General features: G+C 55.6%; 3 protein-coding genes across 12 annotated transcripts in view; all 3 read left to right on the top strand.

Annotated features, from left to right (window-relative positions):
* Positions 1–749: 749 nt before the first annotated feature.
* EDC4 (enhancer of mRNA decapping 4) lies at positions 750–11,952 on the top strand. Of its 6 annotated transcripts, none has more exons than XM_033844330.2 (29): positions 751–1,033; positions 3,358–3,514; positions 3,918–4,029; positions 4,331–4,430; positions 4,699–4,888; positions 4,995–5,142; positions 5,232–5,336; positions 5,671–5,780; positions 5,863–5,946; positions 6,039–6,134; positions 6,228–6,330; positions 6,452–6,632; positions 6,727–6,799; positions 6,895–6,986; positions 7,050–7,249; positions 7,339–7,442; positions 7,535–7,688; positions 8,027–8,460; positions 8,545–8,649; positions 8,734–8,886; positions 8,969–9,005; positions 9,139–9,316; positions 9,419–9,574; positions 9,680–9,795; positions 9,881–10,046; positions 10,133–10,319; positions 10,412–10,631; positions 11,024–11,187; positions 11,416–11,952. In XM_033844330.2, exons 1-29 carry the CDS (start codon positions 949–951, stop codon positions 11,606–11,608), a joined length of 4,203 nt encoding a protein of 1,400 aa, XP_033700221.1. In that variant the 5' UTR covers positions 751–948; the 3' UTR covers positions 11,609–11,952. The 6 variants fall into 6 exon arrangements, with proteins under 6 accessions (XP_073652981.1, XP_073652980.1, XP_033700221.1 ...); XM_033844329.2 differs by having other exon boundaries at positions 7,532–7,688; XM_033844333.2 differs by having other exon boundaries at positions 752–1,033; positions 7,062–7,249.
* A 153-nt stretch (positions 11,953–12,105) lies between these two features.
* On the top strand, positions 12,106–13,806 carry NRN1L (neuritin 1 like). Of its 3 annotated transcripts, XM_073796883.1 has the most exons (4): positions 12,106–12,411; positions 12,759–12,972; positions 13,166–13,298; positions 13,416–13,806. In XM_073796883.1, the coding sequence occupies exons 2-4, from the start codon at positions 12,783–12,785 to the stop codon at positions 13,699–13,701; spliced, it is 609 nt and encodes a 202-aa protein (XP_073652984.1). In that variant the 5' UTR covers positions 12,106–12,411; positions 12,759–12,782; the 3' UTR covers positions 13,702–13,806. The 3 variants fall into 3 exon arrangements, with proteins under 3 accessions (XP_073652984.1, XP_033700238.1, XP_073652983.1); XM_033844347.2 differs by lacking the exon at positions 12,759–12,972; XM_073796882.1 differs by having other exon boundaries at positions 12,106–12,972.
* A 4,359-nt stretch (positions 13,807–18,165) lies between these two features.
* The window catches only part of PSKH1 (protein serine kinase H1), a 34,997-nt gene continuing 33,311 nt past the window's right edge, over positions 18,166–19,851 (top strand). For all 3 annotated transcript variants that reach the window (XM_033845312.2, XM_033845313.2, XM_019935650.3), the window contains exon 1: positions 18,166–18,287. The gene's annotated coding sequence lies outside the window, so the exon portion shown is untranslated. The remainder of the gene's footprint in view (positions 18,288–19,851) is intronic.

The raw sequence follows: 19,851 nt of genomic DNA, 5'->3' as shown, positions 1-19,851 counted from the left end.
CTCAGACCCCCACTGGTTGCCTGGCTACACTGGGCACTGGGCTGGATGATGTGCTGTTTGAAAGGACAGCATACTCAGGAGATTTCAATGGGGCTGATTTCTTGGCTGCTGTGTATTTGGGGGGTGGAGTTTGGGGAGAGAGGTAGAAACCTGCTGCCTCTTAAACCACCCTGTATAAAATCTGCAATACAGCTTTTCCATGTATCTGTGCCTGAAATGTCTGCAATAAAGAGGTGTTTGTAAACTATGGTTCCTTTCTTTTTGCCTGAGGGTGCCAGGTCATGCAGGGGGATGCTGGGAGACGTTAGGGAACAATGTGATGTTTGTGGTGGGACCATCTCCTCTGCCCTTGCAATTCCGGGGTCCGTGACTTCACGGGTCCCCTCAGGTCTTGGGTTACACTGACCCACTTCCCAAAGGGGAAACCGAGGCTCCTACCAATTTAGCTTGCTCCTGGGGCATCTGAGGGATTCAGCTTGGGCAACCAAATTGACCCGGTCCTAGGCCCACCATGAGCCCATGCTTTGAGAGTGGACATGGACCGGGCGGGATATCCTGAGGCAAGTAGGGCGCTTTGGGCGGTCCAGTAGGTGGACATTTGCTCTGCCTCAGCCTCAAGGAACTCCCCAGACCCTACTAGCGCAGGGGCAGGACCGCGGTAGGGGCGGGCTCCGGGAGGGGCGAAGAGTCCGACCCCCAGCCCGGAACCTTTCTTCTCCGCTCTGCTCAGGTTCCGGGAGCCGAGTCTGGGGCGGGCCGGAAGTGGAGGCGGTTGGTGGGGTTGGCGGGGCTCAGGGACGCGGCGCGGGTGGTGGTTTGCGAGCTTTGGGTGGACCGAGTGTAGTGACTGGTCCCACTGTCTGGTGCTGGCGGGGTAGTGTTCAGCTGGACGGTGCGCGGCGGCGGCGAACGAACGCGGCGCGGACCCGGGCGCCCGCGGCTGGGCCCATGGCCTCCTCCTGTGCGAGCATCGACATCGAGGACGCCACGCAGCACCTGCGGGACATCCTCAAGCTGGACCGGCCCGCGGGGGGTGAGCCGGAACGGTGGGGGTGGGTCCTTGGTGAGCGGGCAGAAGGGCGGTGCGGGCCTCGGCCACCCTCATGGCCCTCGGGTCACTCAGGACCGGCTCTGCATCCTCCCGGCTGGTGAGGGCAGACGAGGGTCGGAGCGGCAAATCCCTGAGCGTGCTTGCTGAAGGGCGCAGACCCCTGGGTGCAATCCTGCCCCATCCCGGAGCCGGGCCGTTCTGCCTCGTCCTTCAGCGTCTCGGCTGAAGGTGAGGCACCTTCTCTGAATTCGCAGAGCCCACCAGGTGTCCTGGCCGCAACGTCTCTAGTCTTCCTGGGACTGGCCCGGGTTCCCTACCCTTTTGCCATAGTTCAGAGGCCTAGTCTGGGCTCTGTATGCGGAGTTCTGGATCTAGACCTAGGCGCTGTAATGAAGAGCCGCTGATCTCCCTATGCAACTTGCCCTTCCTTCTGGAATACAGACTCTAGGCATGCGATTCTGAAACTGATTTTCAGGAGGACGGTGACCACCCCCAATTCCGTGTCCTCTTTGGGTTTAAGGCAAATCACAGACTGCACAGTCCTGATTGGATCTACAAACATCTGCAAGCCCTAGTTTACGTCCATTCGTTTAAACTTTTCTTGGGTTTGCAGTGGTACCTCAGCTGCTCCTGCCCTCAGTGAGCTCCTAGGACACAGAGCTAACAAGGTGTAATATAATGCTCTTCTCATTGAAAGAGAGAAGTGTTTGGCACTGTGATGGGGATAGGGTGGGTGGGGTGGGGGCTGGAGAATGCCTGAGAACAGATCTGAGAGAAGAGCAATTTTTAGGCTAGGTCTTGTAATATGGAGAGGGGCTTGGGTGTCAGGAAAGACATTCTGCAAAGAGGAAATAGCATATGTGAAAGTACCAAAGTTTCATGGCAGGTTCAGGGACCTGTGAAATGTTGTAGTGGTTGAGAGACTGGCTGGTAATGGAGATGTGGATGTGCAGTGGCCAGAGCTGAGAATTGGCGTTTCCTCAGACCCTGTTCTGAAACCTGCTGGAAGGCCCAAACTGGTTCCCTTTGGAAGCAGGCACTGGTGCTCACTCCTGGGTTTAGCTAACCTCTAATCTCTGAGAAAATCTATCTGCTGCCTGGAACCACCAAACCCTTTTCCCCAGGCCTGGAGTGTGTGCTCCTTGGACTCATGGGCTTGGCCTGGCCCTCTCATGCTTATTAGCTGCTAGCAAACTAGTCTTCACAAAGGTTTGGTAGAGCCTGGCATGGGTAATGTGTAGCTTGTTTGTTTGTCCTCATGGTAGCCTGCCTGGAAAGGAGAGTGGTCAGCTTACCCCTGAGCAGCTAAGGTGGCTGTGATGCAAGTGAGGTGGTCCTCTTAACTCTTTGCTTACTGACTGGTACTTGATTCTCCTGTTTGCCAAGTAGCCCTTGCTTGTCTCCTCTCACTGGAGGACCATGTGAGACCCCAGGCAGTTTTGTGACTAGAAACTTGTCATATTCCTTGAATATGAGGCCTTACTCTCCTTGCTACCTGGGAGTTTTGGAGTAGTGTCTGAACCTATGAGGGTGCTTGAAACACAGCCAATGGTAAACAACTGAAAGGCTGTCTTTCCCGATTGCACACCCTACCCCATAATTTCTCTACTCTTTGTCCAACTCCTTCATGTCCATTCCTCCAGGCAGTCTCCTTCCTTTCTTACTTCCACATCTTATCATGTTTTTCCATGCCTTAGAAGCCCACCCTCTCTTCTCCAACCCCTCCACTACTTTGATGTAGGCCCTGGTATCTCTCACCTGGATTCTCAACTATCCTGCATGCTACTTTAGAGCAGTCAGTCCTCTGGCCATAGCAGATCATGTCACTTTCCTATTTAAAACTTTTGTGGCTCTCATTACCACAGGGAAAATCTAAGCACCCTAGCCTCATACCCGAGACCTCTGCAGCCTTGTTTTCCCTCCATCCTTCCCATGTTTGTGTGTTCTAGCCACGCTGGCTCTGATGGCACCTCCTCTGTAAAGTCTGTCCTGACCCTTCCCATGTCCTCCTTCAAGTACACAGAGTCCCTCTGTACTGACCCAGGCCTGAGTATTAACTGGACTCAGAGCATTCTTACACCCTTCCCTCAGGTAGAAGAGCTTCATGCTCATCCTTGGTCCTAGCATGCATTAGGTTCACCATCAGTGTTTATGGAATAAAGGTTGAACAAAAGGCCCTCCTTGCCACTGACGAGCCTTGTTGAGTGTTCCTAGAGCACCTCATGGTTCTTGAGTGAAGCTCTGCAGGAGGAGAGGCCAGTGGGCAGGTGGAATAACTTCATCAGAGTGGCCCTTTCTGTCTCTAGGTCCCAGTGCAGAGAGCCAGCGACCATCTAATGCCTACAATGGAGATCTCAATGGGCTCCTGGTCCCAGACCCCCTCTGCTCAAGTGATGGTACTTCAACAAACAAGCCTGGTCTCCGAGCCATGCCTCCTATTAACCTGCAGGAAAAGCAGGTCATGTGAGTGTCTGGGAGATGGCAGTGGTGGTGATGGGGTCTTTGAGGCATTTGTGAACTAAAGGCATAAGGTGAGGGGAGAGGGTCTAGCAGCCTCTGCTGCTTCCCCACTAGATGACCTGGGGTGGAACACTTAACCTGAGTTTGCACTAGGATGAGGGGCAACGACAAGCTCAAGGGCTTGGCCTGGATCTGAAGTTTGGGCACCTGGTTTAGCATGGAAGTAGGGCCATTCCCAAGGAGGGAGGTGAGCAAGGGAAGCTGTAGGTTTGGGGACCAGTGAACCAGGCAGAGTTGGGCATCTGGGACTTTACACTTTCACCAGAGTGTCTGTATCTTCTCCCCCCAACCCTGCCCATCGAGACTTTGGGTGGACAAGAGTCACGCTATGCACCCCTCCCCCCAGCTGCCTCTTAGGAGACGACAGTTCCACCTGCATCGGAATTTTGGCCAAGGAGGTGGAGATTGTGGCCAGCAGTGACTCTAGCATCTCGAGCAAGGCACGGGGGAGCAACAAGGTGGGCACCAGGATGTCATGGCATGTATAATGGATGGGGCACACTTAGGCTGTCCCTCCCCCATTCCATGCGGCCAGTACCTATGGGGACTATCCTGACAGACAGGTAGTGTATCCCAGTCTCAGGAAGCCAGGGTTGGCTGCCAAGTCTCTGTGGGAATCTGGCCCCAAGAATTGTGAATGGGTGGCTGGGCCTGCGCATATGGCCTCTACTGTCCCCAGGCATGCTGGGGGCTACCTCAGCTCCAGGAAAGCTGCCCCAGCCCTCGATTTCTATGACCTTCCTCACTCTTGATTCTCAGGTGAAAATCCAGCCCGTCGCCAAGTATGACTGGGAGCAGAAATACTACTATGGCAACCTGATTGCTGTGTCCAACTCTTTCTTGGCCTATGCTATTCGGGGTGAGTAGGCACAGTACAGAGGAGGGAGGTGTTCTGCTAGTAGCCCCAGAGATGCAGCTCTACTGTCCAGTCACTCAGCCCACTCAGACTGTAGAGGTATAATGGAAGGCTTGTCTGTGCTGGCCCCAGCTCTGCCAGGCCTTCTGGAGCCGAGTGAGAAAACAGAGATTGAGACTGGTAGTGGCAGAGAGGCAGGCAAGGGCAGGGCTTCTCTGCTGCTGCCTGGGCCTAGATACTTATTCATGGCCTACCGCTCTCCTGATTCTAGCTGCCAACAACGGCTCAGCGATGGTACGGGTGATCAGTGTCAGCACTTCAGAGAGGACCCTGCTCAAAGGCTTCACAGGCAGTGTGGCTGATCTGGCCTTTGCACACCTCAATTCCCCACAGCTGGCCTGCCTGGATGAGGCAGGCAACCTGTTTGTGTGGCGCTTGGCCCTGGTTAATGGCAAAATTCAGTATCCTTTCCCAGGGTGGGATGGGGGACTGAAGAAAAGTGGGCGGAGCTGGGTCTGCCAGACGTACATCATTATCCACCTGCCTAGCCCTTAACACCCTGCTCAGAGAAGAGATCTTGGTCCATATCCGACAGCCAGAGGGCACTCCACTGAATCACTTCCGCAGGATCATCTGGTGCCCCTTCATCCCCGAAGAGAGTGAGGACTGCTGTGAGGAGGGCAGCCCAACGGTGGCCCTGTTGCATGAGGACCGGGTGAGGGGGCTGGGCCTGGGGGGAAAGGAGGGGACCAAGTAGCAATGGTGTGGTCATGGGCTGAACGCTCACCTCCCTGTACCTGCTAGGCTGAGGTGTGGGACCTGGACATGCTCCGCTCCAACCACAGCACCTGGCCCGTGGATGTCAGCCAGATCAAGCAGGGCTTCATCGTGGTAAAAGGCCACAGCACAGTAAGCCTGCAACTGACTGCCTTTGCTGCCCTCCTCTCCCCACCCCTTTATGTCCCTCATCTATTCCCTGTTCTCACAGCTGCCCACATAGCTTTCTAGCACTCTGCCATGGGTACTCGGAGCACAGAGGGACCCGTCTCCTGTGGCACTCACACCTAACCATGCACCCTATGGAGCTGGTTTTCTCTACAGTACCCCGCCCCCATTTATTGTCTTTCATACAAACACGCAGATCCGCTTTGGGTCAGCCTAGCTCACTGCCATCCTCACCTGAGGAGGACTTGCTCCCACCTCTAGTCAGGTGGCAAAGCAAGGCTTTTTGGGTTCTTCCCAGTGCCTAAGTGAAGGGGCCCTCTCACCTGATGGGACTGTCCTGGCTACCGCAAGTCATGATGGCTTCGTCAAGTTCTGGCAGATTTACATTGAGGGGCAGGATGAGCCAAGGTAAGGTGGAGCCTGAGGGCCTGGGCTCTCCCAGGTAGGAGATCAGATCACCCACTCAGGCCACTCATATACCTGCCTGCAGGTGTTTGCACGAGTGGAAGCCTCACGATGGGAGGCCCCTCTCCTGCCTCCTGTTCTGTGACAACCACAAGAAACAGGATCCTGAGTGAGTGAGTGGGCAGGCAAGAGGGTGGTGGGCTGGACTTTGGGCTCCCAGCAGGGGCCCAGCCAGCCACTCAGTGCCTTGTTGCTTTGCAGGGTCCCCTTCTGGAGGTTCCTTATTACTGGTGCTGACCAGAATCGGGAGCTGAAGATGTGGTGCACGGTGTCCTGGACCTGCCTGCAGACCATTCGGTAAGCAGGGGCTGTGGGGCTGGGCAGGGGCAGGGTTGGGTTCCTTCCACCCTCTCAGTCTCATTCATCCTGCCTCGTGGCCACCCCCTCCAGCTTCTCCCCAGATATCTTCAGCTCAGTGAGTGTGCCCCCAAGCCTCAAGGTTTGCCTGGACCTCTCAGCAGAATACCTGATTCTCAGCGATGTGCAACGGAAGGTGGGCTGCAGTGGGGACGCTCTGGGCAGAGCTGATATCATCAGGGAGGACAAGGGTGTGTGTGGCACATCCACAGCTCACCCAGCCCCTGAGCTCAGCTGTGAACTCGCTACCTGTGCAGGTCCTCTACGTGATGGAACTGCTGCAGAACCAGGAGGAGGGCCGTGCCTGCTTCAGCTCCATCTCTGAGTTCCTGCTCACCCACCCTGTGCTGAGCTTCGGTATCCAGGTTGTGAGTCGCTGCCGGCTGCGGCACACTGAGGTGCTGCCAGCCGAGGAGGAGAATGACAGCCTAGGGGCTGGTGAGCTGCTCAGGGTCAGGGATGTGTGTTGGGATGTAGGGGAGTGCTGAGGCTCAGAGGGCCAGGGGCTTAGTCGTCCACATTGTCCTTGCAGATGGGACCCACGGAGCTGGTGCCATGGAGTCTGCAGCTGGTGTGCTCATCAAGCTCTTTTGTGTGCACACTAAGTGAGTGTGCTGGGGAGGCCCGCCTGTGCCCTGTCTGTGCCCCTCCCTACCCTGCTGACTCTGACTCTCATATTCTCCCCCTGCTCTCCCTGCAGGGCATTGCAAGATGTACAGATCCGCTTCCAGCCACAGCTGAACCCTGACGTGGTGGTCCCGCTCCCTACACACCCTGCCCATGAGGACTTTGGTGAGTTGGGGGTGACAGGAAAGCAGGTTCTGACTGGAGTCTGAGATCTGACTCAAGTGGCAGCTTTTCCCACAGCATTTGGAGAGTCTCGACCAGAACTGGCTTCTGAGGGCCTGGGATCGGCCACTCACGGCTCCCAGTCTGACCTCCGACGCATCGTGGAGCTGCCTGCACCTGCCGACTTCCTCAGTCTGAGCAGTGAGACCAAGCCCAAGCTGATGACACCTGACGCCTTCATGACACCTAGCACCTCCCTGCAGCAGGTATGCTGCGGGCAGAGTGTGGGGCACAGGGCGGGAGGCCCTGGGAGTGCCCCCCACAGCCACAGCCCTCGTTCTCCACATCTCCCCAGATCGCTGCATCTCCCAGTAGCAGCAGCAGCAGCAGCAGCAGTTCCTCTCTTACGGCGGTGTCTGCCATGAGCAGTACTTCGGCCGTGGACCCCTCCTTGCCCAGGTGAAATGAGGGTCAGAGTTAGGGCGTGTCAGGGGCTGGTGCCAGGTGATGCCAGGCTCTGGCTGCTTACACTTCATCCTTCCTGCCAGCAGGCCACCTGAGGAGCTGACCTTGAGCCCCAAGCTACAGCTGGATGGCGGTCTGACAATAAGCAGCAGTAGCAGCCTGCAGGCAAGCCCACGTAGCCTCCTGCCTGGCCTGCTCCCAAGTCCGGCCGACAAATTGCCTCCCAAAGGGCCTGGGCAGGTGCGTATGTGGGTGTGTGTGAAGTGCAGTATAGAAGGTATATGGGAGTGGGAAGCCTGGCGGCAGTCTCCTCCCACAGCACCCTGTCTTCTGGTCCTGCTCTTCCTCAGGTGGTCCATGTTTCCCCTGAGGGTATCTCAGCCCCCGGTGTCCTTGAAGGGCAGATCCTCAGCCTTTCCATCCCCACCTCCTCTCCTCCTGGGCTGCGGCCATTTTTGACCTTCCTCCCCCTTCCCTGTTGTCCCATCTCTCATCACTACACACACCAGTGCTTCGTCTCTGTACTCCTTTTACTCCTACTTCCCACCACCTAAGTTCCCACCTTTGGCCTACCTCAGGTGCCTACTGCTGCCTCTACACTATCCCTGGAGCTGCAGGAAGTGGAGCCCCTGGGGCTACCCCAGGCGTCCCCCAGCCGCACCCGCTCCCCCGATGTTATCTCCTCGGCTTCCACTGCCCTGTCCCAGGATATCCCTGAGATCGCATCTGAGGCGCTGTCCCGTGGCTTTGGCTCCTCCGCTCCGGAGGGCCTGGAGCCAGACAGTATGGCCTCAGCTGCTTCAGCACTACACCTGCTGTCTCCACGGCCCCGGCCGGGACCCGAGCTTGGCCCCCAGCTTAGCCTGGATGGAGGCCCTGGGGATGGGGATCGGCATAGTACCCCTTCCCTCCTGGAGGCAGCCTTGACCCAGGAGGCCACGGCCCCTGACAGTCAGGTCTGGCCTACGGCACCAGACATTACTCGTGAGACCTGCAGCAGCCTGGCAGAGAGGTGAGGAGCTTAGGAGTGGGAAATGTGCTGATGGTAGGGGCTTCAGATAGAGTCATCCACTGCTGAGTTGGCCTGTCCCCCCAGCCCCCGGAATGGCCTCCAGGAAAAGCACAAGAGCCTGGCCTTTCACCGACCACCTTATCACCTGCTACAGCAACACGACAGTCAGGACGCCAGTGCCGAGCAAAGGTAGGCACCACCCCGCACCGTTCCTCTCACAGGGAGGGCCAACAAGTGGGTAGGTGCCTATTTCTCTCCCTGCCCTTCCCACAGCGACCATGATGATGAGGTGGCCAGCCTGGCCTCTGCTGCAGGGGGTTTTGGCACCAAAGTTCCCACTCCACGTCTTCCTGCCAAGGACTGGAAGACCAAAGGATCCCCTCGGGCCTCACCCAAGCTCAAGCGAAAGGGCAAAAAGGATGACGGGTAGGACGGGTCCTGGGGCCAGGGAGAGGGGTGGTCTTCAGGCTGCCTGCTTGACATGGCCTGAGGTGCTTCTCTGTGGCAGGGATTCGTCCGTGGGATCCCGGCTCACAGAGCACCAGGTGAGCGAGCAAACACCCTTTCTGCTTCTGGGACTCCTGCCTGTGGGGGTGGGGTAGGGTCCAAGCCTTCCCCTGGTCTGGTGTGTGGGGTTGGGCGGGGCGGGCTTCATGTGACTGTTGGTGTTCCTGGCAGGTGGCAGAGGCCCCTGAGGACTGGCCAACACTAATTTGGCAACAGCAGAGAGAGCTGGCGCAGCTTCGACACAGCCAAGAAGAGCTGCTACAGCGTCTGTGCACCCAACTTGAAGGCCTGCAGAGCACCGTCACGGGCCACGTAGAACGTGCCCTAGAGTCACGGCACGAGCAGGAGCGTATCCTTGTGGGCAGTGGCACAGCATGGGGCGGCAGCAGCATTCTTGGCCCAGGAAGGGATATGGGACCTGCTGCAGCCCTGTTCCTTAGCTACAATGCAGAGCGGCGACTGGAGCGGGCACTGGCCGAGGGACAGCAGCGTGGTGGGCAGCTGCAGGAGCAGCTGACGCAACAGCTGTCCCAAGCGCTATCTTCAGCTGTGGCTGGGCGGCTGGAGCGCAGCATACGGGATGAGATCAAGAAGACGGTTCCTCCATGTGAGTTTTGCATGGAGACTTCTGGGTGGGCCAGATGGGAGTGGGGCCCCCTACCTGTCAAGCTTCTTCTCATGGCTCTACCTTTCCCTCCTCACCCTGTCCCAGGTGTGTCTAGGAGTCTGGAGCCCGTGGCAGGCCAACTGAGCAACTCAGTGGCCACCAAGCTCACAGCCGTGGAGGGTAGCATGAAAGAGAATATCTCCAAGCTGCTGAAGTCCAAGGTGCTATGGGACCCAAGGTGAGGGAGGTTGGTGGTTGGTGGGCTTGGGCTCAGCTTTCAACTCAGGCCCCTTCTTCCACCCCCAGAACTTAACAGATGCCATTGCCCGAGCAGCCGCAGACACGTTACAGGGGCCGATGCAGGCCGCCTACCGTGAAGCCTTCCAGAGCGTGGTACTGCCCGCCTTTGAGAAGAGCTGCCAGGCCATGTTCCAGCAGATCAATGATAGCTTCCGACTGGGCACGCAGGAATGTGAGTAGGGTCATATGCCCCAAGAAGGGAAGGGCTATCGTCTTCTCCCTACCATCCCTCTCATGGCCCCCATGGTCACTTCTCAGACTTGCAGCAGCTGGAGAGCCACATGAAGAGCCGAAAGGCACGAGAACAGGAGGCGCGGGAGCCCGTGCTGGCCCAGCTGCGGGGCCTGGTCAGCACGCTGCAGGGAGCCACGGAGCAGATGGCGGCTACCGTGTCCAGCAGCGTTCGGGCTGAGGTGCAGCACCAGCTGCACGTGGCTGTGGGCAGGTGTGTGGGCAGGGCACTGAGCAAGGTGGTGTGTTTGGAAAGGGCCAGACCCAACTGCCTGTCAGCCTCATCTCCCTCACTTGCCTTTGCAGCCTGCAAGAGGCAATTTTAGCACAGGTGCAGCGCATTGTTAAGGGTGAGGTGAGTGTGGCACTCAAGGAGCAGCAGGCTGCCGTCACCTCTAGCATCATGCAGGCCATGCGCTCAGCTGCTGGCACACCTGTCCCTACCACCCACCTCGACTGCCAAGCCCAGCAAGCCCATATCCTGCAGCTGCTGCAGCAGGGCCACCTCAACCAGGCCTTCCAGCAGGTAAGCCGGGCACTAAGCCCAGATAGAGTCAGGAGTCTCCTGACAAGGCTCACACATCATACATTCCACTCTACCCATCATGCTTTGGGTGGTCTGGCCTCAGCAGACTCTTTTTGGTTCTCTTTGGCCTCCAGGGCATTTCCCTTGCTCTTCCCTCTGTCTGGACCCTGGATCCCTTTCTTCCTACCTCAGTCTACCTTGTTTCAGAACCACCCTTCTCAGGAAAACTTTCCTGATTCCCTAGAGTAACAACACAGCCCTACAGTGCTCTCTCTGGGCCCCAAAGCATCCCCCTCAGGATGCCCTACTCTGGTCATCCTCTCCCAGGCCACATAGCCAGACAAGCAGGCATTCCATCCTGACATTAGCTATAAACTCTGTTCTCTACTCAGGCCCTGACAGCTGCCGACCTGAACCTGGTGCTGTACGTGTGTGAAACTGTAGACCCAGGCCAGGTGTTTGGGCAGCCACCTTGCCCCCTCTCCCAGCCTGTACTCCTTTCACTCATCCAGCAACTGGCCTCTGACCTTGGCACTCGAACTGACCTCAAGCTCAGGTGAGTGGGCATAGTCAGGGACTAGGGCTGTGGTGAAGGGCGGGGAGCAGTTCAAAGCAGTGACTCCCACTCCTGCCTGACTCCCCTCCTTAATTTTCTCCACCAATCCCCTCTGTCCCCACCCATCTCAGGCTTTGAGGCCTCCATTATCAGCCTCTGGGCCTCATTGCCACCAGGGGGCACTCCTCTCTGCTGGAGGTCACCTGTAGCCTGTCCTTTAACCCCCAGCTACCTGGAAGAGGCTGTGATGCACCTGGACCACAGTGACCCCATCACTCGGGACCACATGGGCTCCGTCATGGCCCAGGTGCGCCAGAAGCTCTTCCAGTTCCTGCAGGCGGAGCCACACAACTCACTTGGCAAAGCGGCCCGGCGTCTCAGCCTCATGCTGCACGGCCTTATGACCCCCAGCCTCCCTTAGCTCAGCCTGCCTTGCCCAGGATGGGGTGGCACTGAAGGTCAGCAGACAGGCCTAGGCCAAAGCAGGGTCATGTCTGCCCTTTACCTGCTCAGGCTCCCACCTCTGGCGTGTTTGATGGGGATAGCACTGGCTATGGTCTATAGGTTGTGGTAGCCAGCAGGTTTAGGCTGGGCCCAGGGTGGGTATTGTGCCTTCTTGGGTTCTGCCATGCCTGGAGCATGACCCCTGAGATTATGACACCACTTTAGTTGAATTTTCCATGTTCCTTTTTACCACCAGTTTGGTTCTTTTTGTTTTTGAAAAACATTGAGAAATTCAATTAAATGCTTTTGGAATAAAATGGAGTATGTGTATGCTTTTCTTTGGCATGACTTTGATAACTGCCCTTTGTTACCTGCCCCCTCTCCTGGAGCTCTGTCTAGGCCAACCCACCCCAGGGCCCTGGACACCCACCCTCATCTGCCCAACTGCCTTCCCAGATCTCCGCTCTCCATCTCTGAGGCAAGGCAAGGGCCCTGGGATCAGCTCAGCACCACCCCTAGCTCCTGGGTTCTCCTCTCTGGAGTCCCTCCCTTCTTTGCCTATCTGAACTGGGGGGCGGGGCTGCTGGCTGGTTTGAGCTCCACCCTCAGCCCCCATCCAATCACAGTTCCTCCTTCTGCGGGCTGGGCCGAAGGGCTGCACTCCAAGCTGCCAGCTCTGGCACTAGGCTCCCAGCCCAGGGAAGATGTGCTGCCGCTTCTGTCACCGCTGGCAACCGCCCTGTGCACTGGGGCTGTTGCTGCTGCTGCTGCCGCCCCTTGGTGAGTGCCGGCGTGCTGGACCCAACCCAGTCCACACACCCCCTCCCCAGGCTGGGTGTAGGTTGTGTGGGAGCTGAGGCAGAGCCCTCCTGAGCGCTGAGAGTCAGGGTGGAGAGGAGGTGAGGGCTCCAGGGAGGGATTGTGTGCCAGTGGCTTCAGGACGTAAAGTGAGGGTGGGAACTGAACCCTAGTTTCGGAGGGAAGAACCCCCAAATTCCACAGTCCCCATCCTGATAAGGGGAGACTTGACCTCTTGCGGGACTCCCAGACCAACCGTGGGATCTCTGAGGTCCTCTCTTAGGGTCGAACCTGGATCCCAACCCCCTCTATTCTGCCCTACCCGTCAGAAAACACCTGTCTCTGGGGAGGGGATGGAAAGGCCAAACAAAGATTGTCTAGGCTGCAGAGAAACTGGAAGTTGCCAGGGGACCTGCCTCCTTTCACCATGTCCATACTCTCATTTGGACCATTCTCACCTGACCTGGGACCCAGCAGCTCGGAAGAAGAGCCAACTCCTGGGACGAGGCTTCTCCTTCCCCCATCCCCACCTATCCTGTCCAGGTCTGCCTAGAAGGGGGCAGAGGCAGGTGGTCCCCAGATGTGCCCCTTAGTTCCCTGGGGCACCCCTTTCACGCTGAGTCACGTCCCCAGAACGCTCCCTGGTAAACAAGCCCCTGGGGTTTGGCGGCGAGGGGCGGGGATGGTGAGGGCACGCCACCTCATCCTATCAACTATTCTCCACCCCCACCCCCAGTCCTTGTATCTCCCCTGGCAGCAACTATAGCGGTCCCAGGCCGCTGTGACACCATATACCAGGGCTTTGCCGAGTGTCTCATCCGCTTGGGGGACGGCATGGGCCGCGGAGGTGAGCTGGAGAGCGTCTGCAGGTACGGGCAGGCGTGAGGGCAGCAGCCCAACCCCACACCCTTGGGGTCTGAACCTCTTCCCTCCCATTCCAAAGCCCCCTGCCCCACCTGATTACCCTAACCCCACACCCTTGACAGGTCTTGGAATGATTTCCACACCTGTGCCTCGCGAGTCCTGTTGGGCTGCCCTGAGGAGGCCGCCGCCGTGTGGGAGTCACTACAGCAAGAAGCTCGCCGGGCCCCACACCCAGATAATTTGCACACTCTGTGCGGCACCCCTGTACGCCTTCAGGAGCACGGGGCGGGCCCAGAGACCAACCAGGAGACGCTGCGGGCGACAGCGCCAGCACCCACTCGGGTCCCCGAGCCCCCTCTGCTGGCGGCTGCTTTGGCACTCGCCTGCCTCCTGGGTCCTCTGGCCTAGCCGGTCTGGCCGGGTAGCAGCGTGTCCCCCCCCCCCGCCCCCCCTGCCCCCCCCACCCGCCCCGTCTCGAAAGCGCTCGGCTTTCATTAAACGTATTTATATTTGTACCAAGCTCCTTCCTTTCTTTCCACTGTGGCCCACCTGGCTGGGGTGGAGGCCTCAAGAAGCTAATCCCCAGGACGAGATGGGCGGGCTGAAGACCACCATAGGGGACTCAGTCTTTCTCTTCACAAACACTCATTTCCCAGGGGCAGTGCAGAGCTTTCCATTGCCAGCAGGTTCCAAGACTTCTGGTGGTGACCCAAGATGTGTGGGAATGCACATATTTCTCTGTTCTCCCGGGCTGGGAGAACTCCTAGCCCTACCTGCCCCTCCTGTCCTGGCCCCTAGGGGCCATGTGAGGTGATAGAGTGTCCGCACCCCCACCCTCAGCCAGTCCACCCCCCTCCCCAGGTTCTTTCCAGTTTCCAGGCTCCTGTCCATCTCACCTCCTCTTCCCTCTGCTGAACTACCACCTTAGCCTTCAAGACACAGTTCAGATTAAGTACCCTTTCCTCTCCTTCTCTGGGGTCCTGATTAATCTAAGGGGAGCCTGTTCCAGAAGATGGGGAGCCCCCATTGGAGTCTACATTCAAGTACCTGAGGTGACCTGGAGCTGCAGAAATTGGGGTCACGATGAGGGTTCCTCTGGCCTTACGCTCTCCACAAGCTTGTTCTTTGAGAAGAGGTGTGCAGCGTGAGGTCAGAACAATCCCGGAAGGCTTTCTGGAAGCACAGAGGAGCCCCAGTTCATCATGGTGGAGAAGAAGAGCAAGAATCAGAACGGGCAGAATCCTGAGGGAAGGAGGAGGCCTCAGAGAGGGTGAGACCCTCTATTGATCAGTCATCTACTGTCCCTGCCAGGACCCTCTTCCAAGCCATCACCCCACGACTTGTGTGGGCACTGCCATGGCCTCCTCACTGGCTTCTACTCTCACTCCCTCCACTTTATTCTCCATTTTCTAAATTGAAAAACTGATCCTGATATTAAACTCCTTTTCATTGTCTATAAGGCCCTATGTAAGCCAGCTATGTTTATATATAGGACATTTTATTCAGTCTACTCCTTCAACTCCCCCTCTATAGTAGCACAGAGGAGTGATCTACCTACTCAGTCCTTGGGTTAAGGGGAGGTTTCAGAGAAGGACCATGATAGAGGGTGATAGGAGGTAAGGATACAAGACTTACAAATGGTGGAGGAGAACTGGGGCTGAGTTGGAGAGGACTTTACAAGAGGGGCCCAGGCAATCAGCTGGGAGGGGAGGAGGGGTGGGAGTCCAGAACTTGGCAGGCCAGGTTTGCACTAAAGCCCATGCTGGGAGGTTGTTGGCCCTAGGACAGAATCAGGCCTGATAGGACCCTTGACTAGGCTCCAGGGTGACAGGTGCCTCCAGAGACCTCCACCCTACTTTATCATGTAGGAGCCCTACTTCAGCAACGCTTCCCAAACACCCTCCCATTCCAGTTAGCTAAGATGCCTCAGTTAACTCACTCTCTGCCCTGTCTTTTCTCCTGTACTTCATTCACCTGTATTTTTATCCCCACTTCTCTCTCTCTCATCCATTCCTTACCCATCTCACATCACCTGAAGGAGAAGGTTCAGGAAAAAAACCCTCCCAGATCCACCCCCTTTGACCACCAGTATCTTCCAGAAGGAAAGGCCAGCCTTTTATTCTTTGCACATCTATTCTCTGTGCTCAGAATAACCTTCCTCATTTCCTCCTGGTGAACTCCTACTTCTTGTTCAGTATCACCTACCGCCTCCCTAACCCTGACTCCAAGCTGAATCAGAAGCCTCCTTCAGGTCCACAGAGCTCCTGGGCTTTCTTCTGTCTCTGTACGGATAACACTGGTTCACTGGCTTCTTACTGTCTGGGTCTAGGTCAGAATTCCCCACTCTGGATTCCCCAAGTGTCCTCTTTGTGTCTCTAGCACCCAGCCTAAGGCTGGGTATAAAGAGTGTACTTGTGGGAGTGCGTGGAATGAAAAACAGAATTGCTAAATCCTGCATAGGAAGTGTTACAGTCAGCAAAAGCTTGGACTGAGAATGACTTCAGTATGGAGGATGTGTCTTCTTGGGGCAGCCCTCTTAACCTGAGCATACTATTTGGAGGGATGGTGCTGGGGCTCCAAACCCCAAAAGTCTTTCTAGAACCACTCTTACTCTTGGTGGGTGGCCAGGAGCAGGCCGCTTCCAGGAGCAGGGGCTCGATTGTGTTGGCCAGCCATCAAAGGGATTACCATCCTCCTGCTGTGACCTACTTTCCCCTGGTTTTTGCCCCCTAAGTCCCTGCTCTTCCCTGGAATTGAGTGACCTGGAGTGTGTGCAGGGGGGTGGGGTTGGGGACAGAATCTGCTCTCTGGCCAGGGGCTTAAGAGCTTTGTGTGTTTTATCCCAGAGCTGCAGGAAAGGGGTGGGCAGAGAGCCAAGTGGGCTGAGCCCTAGACACAGCTGCCCAGGCTAGAGCATCATGATAATGGTGCTTCTCATGTTTGCAGCTCTGCAGACATGGAACAGCTTATTGTTCAGGGGAGAATCTGGGGGTTGGATATCCTGAGCCCAGTCCCCTCTGCATCAATATACCTCTTCATCTCAGGGCCCCCGTGTTCTTCACCAGAGCCCAGGCCAGCACCTTCCATAGCAAGGGCTCAATAAACATTTATTGAATTAATTTGCTGAATGTCTGTAAAATAGAGGTGTTGTGTGGATTTCTAAGCCCCATCAACCCTGGAATTCTATATTATTTTCAACCCTCACAATAACTGTGAGGTCAAGATTATGATCCCCATTATACAGATAAGAAACATGAAGCTTAAGGAGGGGAAGATGTCTTGCTTAAGTTCAGTTCACACAACTGTGGAAGTGTCAGAGCTGGGATATGATCCCAAGTTTGATTGGCCCCTAAGTTCATTCCCTTAAGCATCACACTAGACATATGGAAATAATTTTTTAAGTTTTCTTTTTCCTTTTTATTTATTTTATTTTTGGCTGAGTGGCCTGTGGGATTTTAGTTCCCTGACCAGGGATTGAACCCACGCCCCCTTGCAGTGGAAGCATGAAGTCTTAACCACTGGACCACCAGAGAAGTCCCTAAAGGTTTCTTTTTTAATAAAATCTTTTATGAAGCCCTACTACATAAAACAGACTGTGATATTTTATTGGTGTTAATATATATTTAGGTTTAAAGTATACCATTAGCTTATACAGTTAAAGACAATTCCATGTATGAAGTAAGGGCTCAATAAAGATTTTAAGAAATGAACAGACTGCAATGAGGAAGATGTATGGAGATTACAATCCCATCATCACTCAAAAGTAGTTGTGGCCAGGGGGGTTAAGGTGATGGACTAGAAATCCATTGGGGTTTCCCTGCGCAGGTTCAAATCCTGCCAAACTATGCCACCTTTCCCTTATGGTGATCCCTATTGAGTCACAGCCAGTTGGGGAAGAATGCTGTTGCCTTAAAGAAAGAAACTGGGTTGTTCTCCAGCCCTGCTCTTTATGGTTGCTCAGTGAAAGACTCCACCAAGCACGTGGATTGCGCCCCAATAGTAAATATAAGGTAAGTAATAAAAATATTATTAAAGAAGGAAAAAAAATCCCCTTATTACTTGAGACACTTATTTCCCCCCCATCTCCACCCCGAATCTGGGTTGATTGTAAAGTTAAGTGAGATAATTCTGACCCTATAGCGGAATTGTTAATGGTAACAATTTTTCTTTAATCTACTTGTTTTGCAGCCTCAGGATATACTAAATTTAGTAACAATAAAAACAACAATAATTAAACTGTTACTCTGAAGTTGGCCCCAAACTAATCTCACCTATTTTCGTTAACCATTTGCAACTCCAATGTGATGGAGGTCAAATTCAACATATCTGAGTGCCTGAATTATTTTAATTTCAGTTAAAAAAATAATTTGTTAATTAAATTTACACCGATCCTTTCCGGAGTTCCAGAGGCACTTCCAGAAACCTCCTGAAATGCACTACGTCCCCAACCACGCACTATATTATTATTTTATTTTTGGCCGCGCCCCGCGGCATGCGGGATCTTAGTTTCCCCACCAGGGATAGAACCCGTGGCCCCTGAATTGGGAGTGCGGAGTCTTAACCTCTGGATCTCCATGGAAATCCACCCAACCTCGCACTATAAAGCGCCCTGTCCCCAACCTGAATCTTGACACTTTCTCCCTACTTCCCACGGTGCCTACCCCAAACCTAAGGTCGAGACACTTGGAGCGACACAGAGACTCACCTCCTACTCCCGAAGAGAGCCCGACCCCGCCCTGAAGGCGTTGACTGGCAAGCCACGCTCGGAGAGCCGCCAACCACGTAGCCCGGCCCTCTCGAGTCCGCCCCTGTCCCGCCCCGTGGGCGGCCCGGATTTGTTTTGGCGTCAAGAGCGCGCTGTGATGACGCCACGACGCTGACGCCTGAGGATGGCGGCGGCGGCGGCGGCGGTGTTGGGGGTCGGGGCTGTGTCCGCGGCCCGGAGAGGGTCAGCACAGTCGCCCGGACGCCGAAGAGCCCGCCGCCCGCGCGAGGTGAGGCGGCCCGGCCAGGACCGACGGCCCCATGGGCGGGAGGGGCTGACGAGCTGCAGCCACGGTCGCTTCCTGGAGCACTGGGCCCGTCCCTGCCCAGCCCAGAGCCCTCGGCCTGTGCCCGCTGCGCCGGGGCCTAGGGGGAGTGGGTAGCAGGCCAGGCGATGGCTGCTTGGGGTCCCTGGTGTCCGAGGCTTGACTGGCCTTGAAACATGCTGCTGCGCTGGGTAGCCCGTCTCTGAGGCCCCAAGGGCCAGGTGGACGTGGTCAGCTGTCCTGCCAGCTGTTCAACCAGTCGACATCGGTCAGGGTGAACCAACCTGGTTGTCCTCACTACCTTCTCGTGTCTGGCACCTACTCCACACCTCCTCTTTTGCTACTGAACGACAGGGTCGGGGGGCAGCTAGTCTCTTCCTTGTTCAGGCCGGGGAAAATCACACCTGAGTCCAGCCGGGTCGCCTGCTTTGTAACCCAGTTATCCCTCTGCTTTTATAAGGGGAAGCCCAGCTCCCCCACGCTCACTCCCTCTCCTGAAACTGTGAAGTGATAATTCCCACTTGAAAATCTGAATAAGTCCTTCATTGCCTAAAACTGGCTCCTTGGTACCTGCAGGGTAAAGGCCAAACTTCATAGCAGGGCATTCAGGGCTCTTCATAATCTGGCATAACCCTGAAGTTAACACCTGGGCACTTCTGTCTCCTGCATACATAGTTTGTTGTTGGGGGTATGTACATCTGCCGTTAGCTCTGTGTTTTAACACCCTTTCGCTTTAGATACGCAATTTTCTCACTTTGTACTACTCTTCTTTTCCCCACCCCCACCTCCACCCACCAGTTTAGAAAATTTACATCTGTCCTTTAAAATCCACCTTAGATTTAATTTCCTTGGAAAAGCCTCCCTTCACATGTAACCATTGACTCCTCTGTACTTCAATTCATGTGACTACTGTTGGAGTTTATTGTGTTGTGTCACCTGATGGTTGGCCTGGGGATTGTCTCTTCTGTCTGCATATCAGTGTCTGGCTCTGTGCTTGGCGTAAAGTAGGAGCTGAGTCAACTGTGATGGGTTGCTGATTTAAGAATGGATATAGATTCAGCTATACTACTGAGCACATATCAGGGGCCAGGACCTGAGATGAGCACAGCAAATGCGAGTGTCCTGTTTGCACATTCACACGTGTGCATGTGGTAGGTGGTGCAGCCTTGTCAACCTGATGATCTAAAATCTCCTAGGGTGGTTTTTCAAAATACAAATTCAAGAGTTTCATTTTCTGAGATTTTGATGCAGAATATCTGGAATCTGGTAGGAATCTGTATTTTTTTTTTTTTTTTTTTTGCGCGGTACGCAGGCCTCTCCCTGCTGTGGCCTCTCCCGTTGTGGAGCACAGGCTCCGGACGCGCAGGCTCAGCGGCCATGGCTCACGGGCCCAGCCGCTCCGCGGCATGTGGGATCTTCCCGGAACGGGGCACGAACCCGTGTCCCCTGCATCGGCAGGCGGACTCTCAACCACTGCACCACCAGGGAAGCCCGGAATCTGTATTTTTTTAAAACTCTCCAGGTGACT

This window comes from Tursiops truncatus, chromosome 19 (genome assembly GCF_011762595.2).
Source record: "Tursiops truncatus isolate mTurTru1 chromosome 19, mTurTru1.mat.Y, whole genome shotgun sequence".
Classification (NCBI taxonomy): domain Eukaryota; kingdom Metazoa; phylum Chordata; class Mammalia; order Artiodactyla; family Delphinidae; genus Tursiops; species Tursiops truncatus.
Note: the sequence above shows the minus strand (reverse complement) of the source record. Positions and strands in the feature narration are given on the sequence as shown.

What these genes read in the sequence shown, in the direction of transcription:
- EDC4 (XM_073796879.1), top strand. Translation starts at nt 949, where the DNA reads ATGGCCTCCTCCTGTGCGAGCATCGACATCGAGGACGCCACGCAGCAC. An exon ending in GAATGACAGCCTAGGGGCTG is followed by an intron (nt 6,633 to 6,726) that starts GTGAGCTGCTCA and finishes TTGTCCTTGCAG; the next exon opens with ATGGGACCCACGGAGCTGGT. An exon ending in CTAGCACCTCCCTGCAGCAG is followed by an intron (nt 7,250 to 7,338) that starts GTATGCTGCGGG and finishes ACATCTCCCCAG; the next exon opens with ATCGCTGCATCTCCCAGTAG.
- NRN1L (XM_073796883.1), top strand. Translation starts at nt 12,783, where the DNA reads ATGGAAAGGCCAAACAAAGATTGTCTAGGCTGCAGAGAAACTGGAAGT. An exon ending in TCCCCACCTATCCTGTCCAG is followed by an intron (nt 12,973 to 13,165) that starts GTCTGCCTAGAA and finishes CCCCACCCCCAG; the next exon opens with TCCTTGTATCTCCCCTGGCA. An exon ending in GAGCTGGAGAGCGTCTGCAG is followed by an intron (nt 13,299 to 13,415) that starts GTACGGGCAGGC and finishes CACCCTTGACAG; the next exon opens with GTCTTGGAATGATTTCCACA.